Raw genomic sequence first — 15,124 nt, 5'->3', positions numbered from 1 at the left:
GTAAGAACTGGGACATTTTCAGCTTCCAGGAATTGTGTACAGATCCTTGCATTATCATGCTGAAACATGAGGGCCTCAGGGTCTTGTCACGGTATTACTGTGCATTAAAATTTCCATCGATAAAATGCAATTGTGTTCGTTGTCCATAGCTTATGCCTGCCCATACCATAAACCCACCACCACCATAGATAGGGCAGTGTTCAGAACATTGACATCAGAAAATTGCCTCGTCTTCCATCTGCCCAGTACAGTTGAAACCGGGATTCATCTGTGAAGAGCACACTTCTCCAGGGTGTCAGTGGTTATCGAAGGTGAGCATTTGCCCACTGAAGTGAGTTACAACATCAAACTGCAGTAGGTCAATACACTGGTGAGGATGACAAGCATGCAGATGAGCTTCCCTGTGATAGTTTCTGGCAGTTTGCGCAGCAATTCTTCAGTGCAAACCCAGTTTCATCAGCTGTCTGGGTGGCTGGTCTCATACGATCCTGCGAGTAAAGAAGACAGACTTGGAGGTCCTGGGCTGGCGCTGTTACACGGTCTGCAGTTGTGAGGCCGGTTGGACATACTGCCAAATTCTCTCAAACAACATTGGAGACAGCTTATTGTAGAGAAATGGCAACAGCTCTGGTCCATTCATGCAGTCAGCATGCCAATTGCACACTCCCTCAAAACTTGAGACATCTGTGGCTTTGTGTTGTGTGAACAAAACTGCACATTTTAGTGGCCTTTTATTGTTCCCAGCACAAGGTGCACCTGTGTAATGATCATGCTGTTTAATCAGCTTCATGATATGCCACACCTGTCAGGTGGATGGATTATCTTGGCAAAGGAGAAAGGCTCACTAACAGGGATGTAAACTCATTTGTGCAAATGGAGAACATTTGAGAGAATTAAGCTTTTTTTGCATATGGACAAATTCTGATATCTTTTATTTCAGCTCATGAAAAATGGGACCAACACTTAGTGTTCAAATTTTTGTTCAGTGTATATTAAAAAAGACAAGAAAGAAAAAGATCCCTTCAACTCTTTAAAGCTGATATAATAGAAACATTCAATTTGTACATTTACAGTAACGTAATACAGTAAACAATAGCAACATTCAACAGATATAGAATATTCTACTTTGTAGAATATGGTACCAATGTTTTCAATACACACGTCATGTGTACTTACATTACCTGTGGTCTCACAGCCTGACACATTATCACTACTTAAATATGGTAAAATCAAGATCACATAGCAACGGGTTCCCTACAGTCAATGTATATTAAATAAAGGCAACATCTGCTCCATATAAAAAGGTAAAACAGAATCAAACAAGTCACTTGAGTAAGGACACTTTGTGGTATAAAGCACTGAGTTCGGTCCTGAGTTTGCTGAAGGACGGCCGGTTTCTGGTGTCGTACTGCCAGCAGCGACACATAATGGCATACACATCTGGAGGACAGGAGTTTGGGGCTAGCATCCGGTATCCTAGGAGACGGGACAGAAGAGCATGATTGGACATCAGGTTGGCTTCACCTGGGGTTAATCCAGAGGGGTGTAATGTTTTGGACTCCTGTATAGAGCTGACCTAACTCCATATTCTACCCAGAGTCATGTCTGTTCTATACACTTCCATAATGTTGCATCTCCTCTCCTAAACTAGTTACACGGACTGTCTGAGTTAACCTTGTATCCTTATTGACTTGTATTTTTGCACTGTCTATGCACACTCACAGAGTCCTACACACTCACTGCTCACTCACACATAATATGCACATACATTTATACTGACTCTACACACACGTACACCCATTCACATACAAGCTGCTGCTACTCTGTTTATCATATATCCTGATGCCTTGTCACCTTACCTCTATCACTCCAGCAGCCCTGCACATTGTAAATATGGTACTGGAACTGACCCTGTATATAATATGCTTACTTACTTATTGTGTTCTTCATATTTCTTTTTTTTCTCCTGTTTTTTTCTCTTTCTAGTAATACATTGTTATTGATTATTGCATTGTCGGGTTTTGAGTTTGCAAGAAAGGCATTTCACTGCACTTGTGCATGTGACATTAAAACTTGACACTCCTACAGAGCATGAACTACAGTCAACTCCAAATTCTGACTAATGTGTTAGAAATCTCATTGACTCGCTGTACCTTTCTCCACCTCGTCCCGTGTCTGCTGGTTGGACATGCTGGTGTAGGGGGTGACTCCCCTGGAGAATATCTCCCATAGGAGAACTCCAAAACTCCACACGTCACTCTCCGTGGTGTACCTCCCTGAAACACAGGCAGGGGGCAGTATTGAGACAGCTATTACATTTGACTGATCCTGTAGAGATGCCATACCCATTCAACTGTACACTATTCCACAATCACAGCGTGAGAAAAGTAGTGATAGAGTTTTGAAATTAAGCTTCCTCTAAGCCCCAAAAGGTATGTTCTGACTTTTATTCTGACAGAACTCTTCTATGTTTCACCAGCACTCCAACCCCAGAGAGCACAGTTCAGCGTGTGTCTGTTAGAGATGACATTTCAGAGAAATACAAAAGCAGTACACTAATCACAGGGTGAGGAATGATGGCTGGGTTGACAGGTTGTTGCCATGTTTAGTGGGTTCTCTCTAGCCTTGGGATATGCAGAGATTGATAAATAAAGAGAGGAGGGGGGAGAGGGACGGTTGTGAGTGTTGAGGCCGCGGGGCAGAGCCAGATGGGACGTACCATAGTTGAGGGCTTCGGGGGCCGTCCATTTGACAGGGATCTGTTTGAGGCCCCCCGCGGCAGAGTAGACCCCGTCCTGCTGCTCGCGAGACATCCCAAAGTCACTGATCTTCACCCTGCTCTGTTCTCCCACCAGACAGTTACGGGCTGCCAGGTCCCTGCACACACAGAGAGAGACAGAGACAGACACAGACACAGAGAGAGAGAGAGTGAGAGAGAGGGGGGGGGATAAGGAAAGGAGGCGCAAGACAGAGGGGTTGAGGGAAAAAATTAGAAGGCAATATAATCGAAGTCGAAAAAACAGGTAGAAGATGAGCCAGAGTGGGAGAGCGAGAAAGAGGGAGAGTGAGAAAGAGAGCGAAAGTGAGTGAGAACGAGACAGTGAGAAAGAGCACCAGAGAGAGAACCAGAGAGCGAGAGCCAGAGAAGGAAGCAAATGACAGCCGATAAATAAGTGAGAGAAAATCAGCCCCTCTTGTCATCTGTGGGCTCCCTGGTGCAGGGTGTAGTAGTGAGCAGAGGCAGTTTGACATGCAGTGTTAGGAGGAGTGATAGAGGGTAACGGAGGCTGGAGCATCCAGCCTGGATGTGTTCCTGCTTGGTTAATTATCCAGCACTCCTCTGATGAGCCAGGAGCCAGGGCTCTGAGCCCTCTGTCCTCTGCAACCTCCTCAGAGACACGGCAAGTTAACACTCCTAGGGTCATTCCTACGCTACAGGCTCCAGTAACCCCTACACACTGGGTTAACTTCATTGTCCCAAAAACCTCAATCTGTTTCATCATCTAGAAAAAATTGTGCAATCAAAGGCAATGTAATCTTGTCACATTGTATGGCAGCCTTCATTCAGCTCAATGTCTGAGAAGACTAGATCCATTTCCCTAGCCTCTCACCGGTGGATGCATTTCTTGCTCTCCAAATACTCCATGCCAGATGCCACATTCTCTGCCATTTTCACCAGCATATTTGACTTCAGGTTGTGACCTTCACAGCGCAGGAAGGACAGGAAGTCTCCCCCTGGCAGAACACACACACACTTTATTAGTCCATTGTAATGATAGAATGTACTGTAGCTGTGGTTAGTGTAAAGGCCCACGACAGATTGGCTCACCTTGTACCAGCTCCATAATGATATAGATGGGTTGTTTCTGTGTGCAGACACCAATCAGCTTCACTATGTTAGGATGGTCATACTGCTTTAGGATCCTGCACAGCAGAGAGAGAGACAGCAAGGTCAATGTGAACGAGAGAGACTGAGAAAGAGAACGAGAGAGAAAGAAAGACTGACCTGGCCTCCATAAGGAACCTGTTCTTGTGTTCTGGGGCCAGGTTCTCTCTGCAGGCTTTCACAGCTACAGGGGTGTTATCAGAAAGCAGACGACCACTGTACACCTCCCCAAAGTTACCCTGGACAACAGACACACATCAAGCTTAATTCTGGATATTGGCTGAAACAAAAACAGAAGGCCAACCTGACAATCAGAGCTTCTCATAACTCCAAACAGACATTCCACAGGTGGTGAGCTCACCTGGCCAATGCTCTGCCCCAGGATGACATCATCGTGTTCCAGAACCCACTTGTCCTGGAGGGAGAGAGAGAGAGAGAGAGGAACCAATCAGATACCAGTGCTGCTGTTCCTTCTGAATGGGTAGACTGACTTTGCAGCCTGGTAGAAGCATTTCGGACCAACTTCTAAAACTGCGTTGTACGAGTGTAAAATTGTGTTTGTGTACAGTATGTGTGTGTGTGTGTAGAATGGAGACATTGTAGTGTGTGCCAAACACTGGAGCCCATTTGATGGGCAGCATAGTGGTAGTACAGTATGCATGCAGCTCTAGAGAACATGTGAGAGTGTTATGTATAGCACTCTGCAGGAGGGTGGAGAGCAAGTATGAGTATGTGGATCTTGGGAGCTCATTAAAATCTGATGGATCCTAACGCTGAGACAGCTGCTACGCAGAGCTGGTGTGTTCCAAGCCCATTCACTCCCAACATGCTCAGGAGAGGTGTAATAGAAGCGTGCGCGCATGCAGGCACACACACAGTGTTTTGCACACACTACAAGGTCGCTATTTCACACACACACAAAACATAGACCTACAAGAGCACCCCCTGACTCACACATCTCCCTCCTCCCACATACATACAGTTAAACCCACAGGTCCACCCAACACCAGCACACAGGACCAGGGACACGGGGCCCATTAACTACACTTTGCTAGGCCCCAGACTTAATTGATGGCCGCCTCATTATTCTTAACCTGTTAGAAGCATTAACCAACAGCCACTTGTCCCACAGCACAGAATGAGAAAGGCAGCTGAGGGTTTTTACTGTAATCCTGCCAAGGACAGATTTAGAACACCATCTGAGATTTTTAAAAATGGTATGTAATTCATCTGTAAAAGAGACATGGTCTCAGTATAAGTCCCAGATAAATTAAAGGTAAAATTGTCATTACAGAACTACTGGAGAAAGATAACTAAACATGTGGGAATGTAATTTAATCCTTATTTAGGTAAGTTAAACTAATAACATTAATATTTAAGAAATACTTAGACAAATAAAGCATTGAGGAACCTTGCATTAAACACGATAAAACAAAACAAGGGACTTTTCAACAAAGGTAAAACAGAATCTACAATATATTACAGTTGACCAGTGAGTGAGTGAGTGAGTGAGTGAGTGAGAGAGAGAAGCTTTACCTTTAGGACAGGTCTCTTCAGGACAATGTCAGATCTCTTGGTGACGTGTTGGTGTGACGAGACCAGGTGGTTCATCAGCATGGGAACGGTGTGGAATCCCTCTCCATCCAGGCGGTACATATTCTAAACACACACACTTTATAACCATACAAACTGTACAGACATGATCATATTGTAAATACACACTCACTCACGTCTGTGCTCTGGATAAGGAAGTGCCTGCAAGAGCCAGCCCAGTGGACAGAGAGGACATACTCCTGTTTGCCCTGACTCTGTCTGACCAGGAAGTCTCCATCACACCTCAGCAGCTCCTGGACTTCCAGCCTGGGGATGACTCCGTGGTACCAGTTCTGCTGCTCCAGGGGGCGCTCTACCTCTGGGACTGGGGACAGGGCAGGGGGCACCTGGAGGGGGTTCACACAGCAAGGTCAATGAGGGGCCAGGTAAGGAGGGACCTGGGCATGGAGCACCCACTGTGAGACTCATTCATAAGCCATAAATTGATTTCAATGGGAGATTAGTGCGGTTTGAGATGCATGAGTCTCACACTTGTATCTCTAGATGAGATTCAGCACAAGGGAACACGCACATACATCCAGTGGTGTAGTGGAGGGTAAACAAGTCAACACAGTTTACATATTTTTTTTGCCCAACAGTTTACACACCTTTTGCAGAAAAATGCAGAAATGAAAGAATAGGAAGGGTTACTTTTTTCCACCACAAACACGATCAGAGTTTACCCACTAACGTTGTTACCACTACATCACAGAAGAATACATAGACAGGTTTACAATACACTGTTAAGGAGACTAGATACAAGGAAGATACAGCTACAAAATACATTGATCAGGAGATACAAAATACACTGCTCAAAAACAATACAATATATCTCTACAGACCACACACATGGATACTAGTGATGTAACGGACCGTAGTTGATCCGTGATCCGGATCACCCCCACGGTTCGGCACGCATGTGAACCGCAGAATAATTGCAACGTTTAACCATCATAATGTGAAATACAATTTTACTGCCGCTGTTACTTTTTAAAGTAATAATTCCCTAAATATCGATGTAGAGTTGCAGTGAAAAGATAAAGACAAGACAGATATATGTATTTTACTCTAAAGCCTGAAGGTTGATTTTTTTTAAAGCAGTTGTGTGTACTGTTCACGTGAAATGTTGAATCCCAACGAATCAATCTTGGATGATCGCGTTACAAAAAGCAAAGAAGAAAAAAGAGCAGTGACAGCCATGGCTAGCGGAGGAGCTGAAGAACTGGACAAGCCTCCCGCTTCATTTACGTCTCATGTATGGGAGCATTTTTGTTTCACTGTGAAGGGTGGTGGACAACACCATTACGGTGTGTAGGCATTGTGCCACAAGAAAGCCGTATGATCAAGGAAAAATCGGGCATGGCCACACATTTAAAGCGTCATCACCCTGGTGTGTCAGTGACGGGAGCCAACATTTAAACAGCCCTTTACTGCAGAATCAGACCGGGCTAAAGCCATCACCAAATCTATTGGGATGTTTATCGCTTTAGACCTGAGGCCATACTCAGTTGTGGACAACAAAGGGTTTCAAAATATTTATTGTAATGGAGCAGGTCGCTAACCCTCGACCTTCTAGTCCGAAGTCCAGCGCTCTATCGACTGTGCCCCAAAAGCATGCTCGAGCGGCAGAGTCGATATCCGAGCTTATAAATCCAGGGTCGTTACAATATGGTGAAAGTGCTTGAGCCAAGCTACGAAATCCCCTCGCGCACCTACTTCAGTATGAAGATCGTGCCAGATCTTTATGAACAGGAAAATGACAAAATTGTCGATGAATTATCCAAGGCATCCCCTGTTGCCTTCACCACAGACGGGTGGACCTCCTGGGCAACGGAAAGCTACGTGACTGACTGCTCACTACACCACAGGCGGGTGGAAGCCGCAAAATCTGGTGCTACAGACACGCCCCCTCTGCGAGAGTCACACAGGCACAAATCTGGCGCAGGTACTGCTAGGAGCAGTAGCAGAGTGGAAGCTAGAGAGGCCCAATAGCAATATCCCAACCACCACAGATAATGCCAAAAACCAAGTAAATGCAGTGATAGAAGCTGGACTGGGGCCACAGATAGCTTGCTTTGCACGTGTGATCAATTTAGCATCTCAGTGAACCAGATGGACCGCCTCCTTGGGAGGATCAGGAAGGTGGTTTCCTTTTTCCAGCCGCTCATGTGCTTAAGACCAAGCAACAAATGCTACAGCTACCGACCCACAAGCTCATACACGATGTCACAACAAGATGGATTTCCACTTATGACATGTTGGAGCGTTATCTTGAGCAGCAGGCAGCTGTATAGTCTGCACTGACGGACAAGACCCTGAAAAAAAATAAAGACATCGTCACCTTATCTGATGACCTGAAAGTGGCCGTCTGTGTCCATGATCCTACCTCTGAAAACAAGGATTCTACAATCCATGGCCCCAAGTGAGGAAGACGGCACCATCACTAGAGATGTCAAGGCTGCCATTAGAGAGGACCTGAACCCCAGATACCCCCCTAATGTACAGAACTACATTCATAGATCTACTGCACTGGATCCAAGGTTCAAGTCCCTGTCTCACCTAGACCCTGCCCTACACTATACAGTGATCTCACCACTGAGATTGTGGCCACTGAAGAGGTAACAAAAAAGAAGAGTGAATTACTTCAATAATAAATATACTGCAGTCAAATCAAATATTTGGAATTGGAATCATCCAGTTTTTATTTGGAATAATAATGACTTTTATTAAATGTTATTGCCACAATTATAGTTCTAGAGCTGACAGGAGCAGACTCCGAGGCATCTCCTCCACAAAATAATTTGGCCATGAAGGAGCTTTTCGGGGAGACGTTTGCGAGCAAGGACACGGGCAAGACGTTTGACAACACCATCAACAGGAGGTGGCATCCTACAAGGCAGCAAGTGTCATTCCAGTGGATGGTGATCCACTAACGTGGTGGAAAATCAGTGAGTGTAATACCCTCACATTGTCATGACGGCAAGATGCTACCTGGCTGTGCCTGGCACTTCAGTTCCTAGCGAGAGGGTGTTCTCCACAGCAGGGGACATAGTGACTGCAAAGGAGGTCTATCCTCTCCCCAGACAATGTAGACAACCTCATCTTTTTGAAAAAGAATTTGAAGTTATAAGCTCAGGTCTGCTTTGCTTTCTTTTCTTTTTTTTTGATGATGTGGACGCAGGCTAGTTTTTCATTCACTATTGTTCAAAGGAAGACAGTATCATGCCTCATATAATATTTTATTTTAAGATTTTATTTAAACACTGAAAAGTTATTTGCTTTAAGTGTTCTTTAAGTAATAAATGGAAAGCAAAGTTATATTTGTCCCCCCCATTTTTTTTGCTGATCCGGAAAATGATCAGATCCGTGACTCAAACCGTGATCCGGACCGAACCATGAGTTTTGTGATCCATGCACCACTAATGGATACCTAGTCATTTTTTTTATACTACAGACAACATGGCGCCAATTCAAAAAGACCCTACTGTTCAGATGACAAGATAAGGCATACTACAACATTGTAAACAAACATCTATAGAGAGAAGATAGATAAAAAAGAGGAAAGCCAGATGAGAAACAAGGCGTTTCACAACTGGAGTCCTACTCTGAACAGTTAGGCTTACAGAGAAAACACAGCCATTTGCTGTTTGACAAGGGAACTGTTTGACTGTCTGACTTGAGTTGTTTGAATAGACAGAGACAGATAAATCAAAGGCAGCAGGTGGGTGAAAACAGAACAGGTCCATCTGTGACAGGGGTGATCACAATGATGCCTCACAGACAATGAATGACTATAGTTGACCGTGTATGAAAATAACAGATTGTCTATTGTCGTAGCTGAATCAGAATTAGTTAGGTAACATAGATAAATAAGATGTTTTATTTATTTTATACTTGTCATTAAAATGTCTTCTTTTGGACTATACTGTTGGCAGTTGCATTTTCCTCTCTCTTCTCTAGGGAAAAGTCACTTGGGGCCCAGAGAGGGCAGAGGTCAGGCTTGTCTTTTACATGTCTGGTAATAGGCAGAATATCAGAAAGGGAGAAGTCAGGTTTGAACATTGTCTTCATAATGAATATATCTGTGAAACCATGTGAAGGGCTCCACTATGTCTGTACTCCAGTCACTCCCTCCTTTTACCATTGGGGGGAGGAGTATGGCAGTGTCTCGAACCATTGTATGTCCCCTCTGATGTTGAAACTTATCTTTTATAGTATATGACCTACAGGCTCACTCCCCTCAGTGAGCTTGTCCAGGGGTGGGTTGTATTTGAGATGGGAGTATCTAGAATGGTCAATTGATATATGCCATTGGATGAGGTAATGTTTTGGTAATAGGAAGTACCAAGAATGAGAAGTATAACCTTGTCTTAGAGAGCAAATTGAACAATAATTTATAGCTAATGCTGTCTGGCTATGGGATACTCTTCTCTCAAGTAAAAGTCTTTCTTTGTGAACCGTTCCTAAGATCTGTGGTTTGTCATGTCGACTAGGGGGTGAATCTTTGCTATAAAAGATCTCAGTTGCCATTATGTTGACACTCTCAGAGAATTCATTTATAGACACTGAATTGATCTGAGAGTCACAGGGCTATGGTGAAACTCATATATTATTAAAAGATTAAGTTTAAAATATAACTCTGACTTGTGTGTGGTTTGTAAACTCTCCTTTCACTTAGTAATACAGGAAATTACCACGACACTATGCTGCATCACTGGTATGACCATAACTGTGTACTATGTATGACCATAGCTGACTGTTTCTGAACACTGACTGTGTATGTTACATCACTGACCGTGTATTTGGGTTTGAACAGGCCACTAAGGTGGCTAATGATGCCGTCCACACTGAGGTTTCTGAGGCCGTCCCTCTCCTGAAACAACACAGAGCACAACCATCATCAACCTCCCTTTTAGGAATGCTCATCACCACCAGTACCTGTGTTTATAATAACAACATGTAACAGCACTCAGAAACACAACATAATCCACAGATGAGAGAATGTCACAAAAAAGTACAAACATGATGAGTAGAGAATGTCAAAGAAAATACTTGTTTGCTTTAGGGTGGATCTGGATAAAACAGCGCTATGAAAATGGGTGTCAACACCATGACAGACAGCAACGTATGCAAAGCACCAAGATCCTCAATCATGCCTCTGTTTCAATAGAGATGGTTGTGTCTGAACGAGACACGAGTATAGGTTGTCCTCAGTACAGAACAGACTGGTTGAGTCCGTCTGTAGTTCAGATGATTTTATATCCTCCTTTGCATGTTTGGGTTATATTCTACATACTGGCTGTTCTAATGAGCGCCGCCGCAAAACAAGATGGAATTTGGTTGGTCCGGACCGCACCAAATCTGTACCAATCATAGAGGTCTATGTTTCACAAGTTTGTACATCACAGTTTAGCACAGAGTACAGTACAGTACAGCAGAGTAGAGTTCAGTACAGTGCAGTATAGTACTATACAGTAAATTATACTGTGCTCTACTGTACTGTACTAAACTCTACTGTACAGTACAGTACTGACCTATACTCTACTTTGCTTTACTGTACTCAATCAAACCAACTTGTATTTGTCACGTGTAGACTTTACCGTGAAACTATCTCAGGAGCTCTTCCCAACAATGCACAGTTAAAAATAAGAAAATAAGAAAAATACAAATAGTAACACAAGAAAGAAGCTGTATAAAAAGGAGTACCACTACCATGTCACTGAGCAGGGGTACAAGGTATTTGAGGTAGATGTGTACATGAAGGCAGGGTAAAGTGAATAGGCATCAGAATAGATAACAATAAGAGTAAAATTAAAAACAGTAGCAGCATATGATGATTGTGTGTGTGTGTGTGCGCGTATGTATGTAGTGTATGTGAATGTGTGTGGGTTTGAGTGAGACTGTCAGTGTAACGTTTGTGGGTGAGTCTATACATAGTGTGTATACAGTTGAAGTCGGAAGTTTACATACACTTTAGCCAAATATATTTCAACTCAGTTTTTCACAATTCCTGACATTTAATCCTGGTAAAAATTCACTGTCTTAGGTCAGTTAATAAGATCAGCACTTTATTTTAAGAATGTGAAATGTCAGAATAATAGTAGACAGAATGATTTATTTCAGCTTTTATTTCTTTCAACACATTCCCAGTGGGTCAGAAGTATACATACACTCAATTAGTATTTGGTAGCATTGCCTTTAAATGGTTTAACTTGGGTCAAACGTTTCGGGTAGCCTTCCACAAGCTTCCCACAATAAATTGGGTGGATTTTGGCCCATTCGTCCTGACAGAGCTGGTGTAATTGAGTCAGGTTTGTAGGCCTCCTTGCTCGCACACGCTTTTTCAGTTCTGCCCACACATTTTCTATAGGATTGAGGTCAGGGCTTTGTTATGGTCACTCCAGTACCTTGACTTTGTTGTCCTTAAGCCATTTTGACACAACTTTGGAAGTATGCTTGGGGTCATTGTCCATATAGAAGACACATTTGCGACCAAGCTTTATCTTCCTGACTGATGTCTTGAGATGTTGCTTCAATATATCCACATCATTTTCTTTCCTCGTGATACCATCTATTTTGTGAAGTGCACCAGTCCCTCTTGCAGCAAAGCACCCCCACAACATGATGCTGCCACCTCTGTGCTTCATGGTTGGGATGGTGTTCTTTGGCTTGCAAGCCTCCCCCTTTTTCCTCCAAACATAATGATGGTCATTATGGCCAAACAGTTCTATTTTTGTTTCATCAGATCAGAGATCAGATCAGATTTCTCCAAAAAGTACAATCTTTGTCCCCATGTGCAGTCTGGCTTTTTAATGGCAGTTTTGGAGCAGTGTTTTTTTCCTTGCCGAGCGGCCTTTCAGGATATGTCGATATAGGACTCATTTTACTGTGGATATAGATACTTTTGTGCCTGTTTCCTCCAGGATCTTCACAAGGTCATTTGCTGTTGTTCTGAGATTGATATGCACTATTTGCACCAAAGTATGTTTGCATCTCCTTCCTGAGCGGTATGACGGCTGTGTGGTCCCACGGTGTTTATACTTGCGTACTATTGTTTGTACAGATGAACGTGGTACCTTCAGGCCTTTGGAAATTGCTTCCAAGGATGAACCAGACTTGTGGAGGTCCACCATTTTTCTTCTGAGGTCTTGGCTGATTTCTTTTGATTTTCACATGATGTCAAGCAAAGAGGCACTGAGTTGTAAGGTAGGCCTTTGAAATATATACACAGGTACACCTCCAATTGATTCAAAGTATGTCAATTAGCCTATCAGAAGCTTCTAAAGCCATGACATAATTTTCTGGAATTTTCCAAATTGTTTAAATGCACAGTCAACTTAGTGTATGTGAACTTGTGACCCACTGGAATTGTGATACAGTGAATTATAAGTGAAATAATCTGTCTGTAAACAATTGTTGGAAAAATTACTTGTGTCATGCACAAAGTAGATGTCCTAAACGACTTGCTAAAACTATAGTTTGTTAACAAGAAATTTGTGGATTGATTGAAAAATGAGTTTTAATGACTCCAACCTAAGTGTATGTAAACTTCCGACTTCAACTGTATATAGTGTTGTGAGTGTGCATAGAGTTCAGTGCAAGATAGGGCCAATGCAGATAGTCCAGGTAACCATTTAGCAGTATTATGGCTATTTAGCCATCTTTAGCAGCCTTTGCTTATTCCTAATATTTAGGATGGAAAATGGTTAAACACGTTATACATGCCTTTGTAAAAATAGACTCAGCTTTCATTTGACAGCAAATTTGATGCGCTCCAATGAGTCACATTTTAGTGCTCGTGTGACTTTTTACATGGTGGCATTTTACAAATGCCCATAACACCAGGGTTTCAACACAACCTGCGTGGGAACATTGATGCAATTCACTTTAGTCATCTGGTACTACTGTGTGAGTATAGAGTGGAAATTTTTTTTTTTTACCTTTTGTTTAATTTCTTTCATTTTCAAAACAATGGTATTTCAAAAGCTTTTATATATAGCTCAGTGATTTTCATAAGCCCACAGTACATTAGTGATTTAGTGATGATGTATTTGTAGAACTTATAAAGCAGCAAACTACCAAGCTAACAAACTAAAGTACACAACAATCACATTTGATAATGAATGAGAAGAACCTGAACTCAGAACACACAATGGAGAACTAGAAACAAACAAGAGTCAATAACAACATGTTTTACAACATCATACACAATGAGTGCAACCACAGGTCAGGTTCCCATACGAGACAAGACAATGAAACAGACGCAAGGGACAGAGATCATCTCAACCACAGGAAGCATGGTATCTCTTTCAGATGAGTGGCAGGGATCAGATATGCAGAGGGTGTGTGTGTGTGTGTTTGAGAGAGAGAGGGAGAGAGGAGACCTACACTAGAGGTGATAGAGGAGAGGGAGATACGATCCTCTTCCAGCCCCAGGGCAGGTGGGGGTTCACTGGATCCCAGCCATTCCAGCTTCCCCTTCAGCAGCAACCTCTGTGCCTCCAGCCTGGTTCTAGCTCCCAGAGACAGCATCACCTGCTGTCGGCTCTCCTCCAGTGCATGCCTCTTACTGAACTGGTAAACCCTGCAGAGAGAGGAGCAGCCTGTCAGCTCATCAATTAAATCATTGTGATGATACTGTGGAACAATGTGTTTCCATTTCAACATATAGCAACAATTCCATTGACTTTTGCCTCACGGTCAATATATTTAAAGCATAACTGACATGCCCGATGGCTTTACACAAGAATACTGGTCAACTGGCCCATCTCCTACACCTTAGCCATATTGCTTCCGCAGGGCACTCACCAACAGTATAGTTGAAATGAGATATTCTATACGGGAGAAGTACGGTTAAAAATGCAGTAAGTCATGTCAGAAGGTAGCAGATGTATTACTTAACAACAGCTGCAAATTCCAATAAAACTACATCAAGTTTTGAAGCTCACTTTCCTTGCTTTGTCTAACAACACTATCATGAATCTAGTGAAGAGGTTTTCTGGGTCAGAGTGCATATTTATTTAGTTCATAGCACAAATGTTTGTTAGCACGTTTCTCACACTGGCTTTAGCCATGGCGGGAACAGACCAGCCCAGGCAAGTGCAGGGAGATTGCCATGCAACACGTGCCTTACAGGGAGACGTCTTCATAGTGTGACAAATTCCCATGAATTGTGAATCTGTTCAAACCGAACAGCTAGCGCGACAGCGAAAATGGCTTCGTAAAAATATATATTTCAGCTAATAGGGAGTACCTAACAAAATAACTACATTATGGCATTCGCTAATCATAATCTTTTTTACATATAATAGAAATGTCGGTATATTTGTGGACAAAATTCTTCCTTACTTACTTTTCAAATATTGCACTGCTACATTAACTAACATCACCACTTGGGTAAAAGAGTTCTTTACTAATCAAGAAAGCATTCAGTCGCTCCCGTCTGTCTCTGTTGATTTCCAAAGTGTTTCATCAAACCCATGACTCCTTAAGGAGAGGCATGTTTCCCTCGGCACCAGTGAACATTAGGCTAGTGTCAGTCAACACAGCTGCTCCATCTATGCACTAAGAGCTTATTAGTAACGTCTAATAACAGCGGACAGGCATCTAAACCAAGACAAATGAGAGAAGCTTGAAAAGTCTCCT

At 42.9% G+C, this 15,124-nt stretch overlaps 1 protein-coding gene across 4 annotated transcripts in view; it reads right to left on the bottom strand.

The window, feature by feature from the left end:
- Window positions 1-1,017: 1,017 nt before the first annotated feature.
- LOC110526459 (tyrosine-protein kinase Fes/Fps) overlaps window positions 1,018-15,124 on the bottom strand; it is a 50,148-nt gene continuing 36,041 nt past the window's right edge. For all 4 annotated transcript variants that reach the window (XM_090238725.1, XM_021607450.3, XM_021607451.3 and 1 more), the window contains exons 9-19: window positions 13,868-14,063; window positions 10,275-10,352; window positions 5,617-5,826; window positions 5,423-5,545; window positions 4,248-4,301; window positions 4,007-4,125; window positions 3,830-3,924; window positions 3,612-3,735; window positions 2,720-2,877; window positions 2,154-2,276; window positions 1,018-1,476 (exon numbers count right to left, since the gene is read on the bottom strand). In XM_090238725.1, the coding sequence (XP_090094851.1) occupies window positions 1,325-1,476; window positions 2,154-2,276; window positions 2,720-2,877; window positions 3,612-3,735; window positions 3,830-3,924; window positions 4,007-4,125; window positions 4,248-4,301; window positions 5,423-5,545; window positions 5,617-5,826; window positions 10,275-10,352; window positions 13,868-14,063 (1,432 nt within the window). In that variant the 3' untranslated portion in view covers window positions 1,018-1,324. The remainder of the gene's footprint in view (window positions 1,477-2,153; window positions 2,277-2,719; window positions 2,878-3,611; window positions 3,736-3,829; window positions 3,925-4,006; window positions 4,126-4,247; window positions 4,302-5,422; window positions 5,546-5,616; window positions 5,827-10,274; window positions 10,353-13,867; window positions 14,064-15,124) is intronic.

This window comes from Oncorhynchus mykiss, chromosome 6 (genome assembly GCF_057628025.1).
Source record: "Oncorhynchus mykiss isolate SJ-2025 chromosome 6, ASM5762802v1, whole genome shotgun sequence".
NCBI classification, from domain to species: domain Eukaryota; kingdom Metazoa; phylum Chordata; class Actinopteri; order Salmoniformes; family Salmonidae; genus Oncorhynchus; species Oncorhynchus mykiss.
The sequence above is the reverse complement of the archived record's forward strand: the minus strand, read 5'-3'. Positions and strand labels throughout refer to the sequence as shown.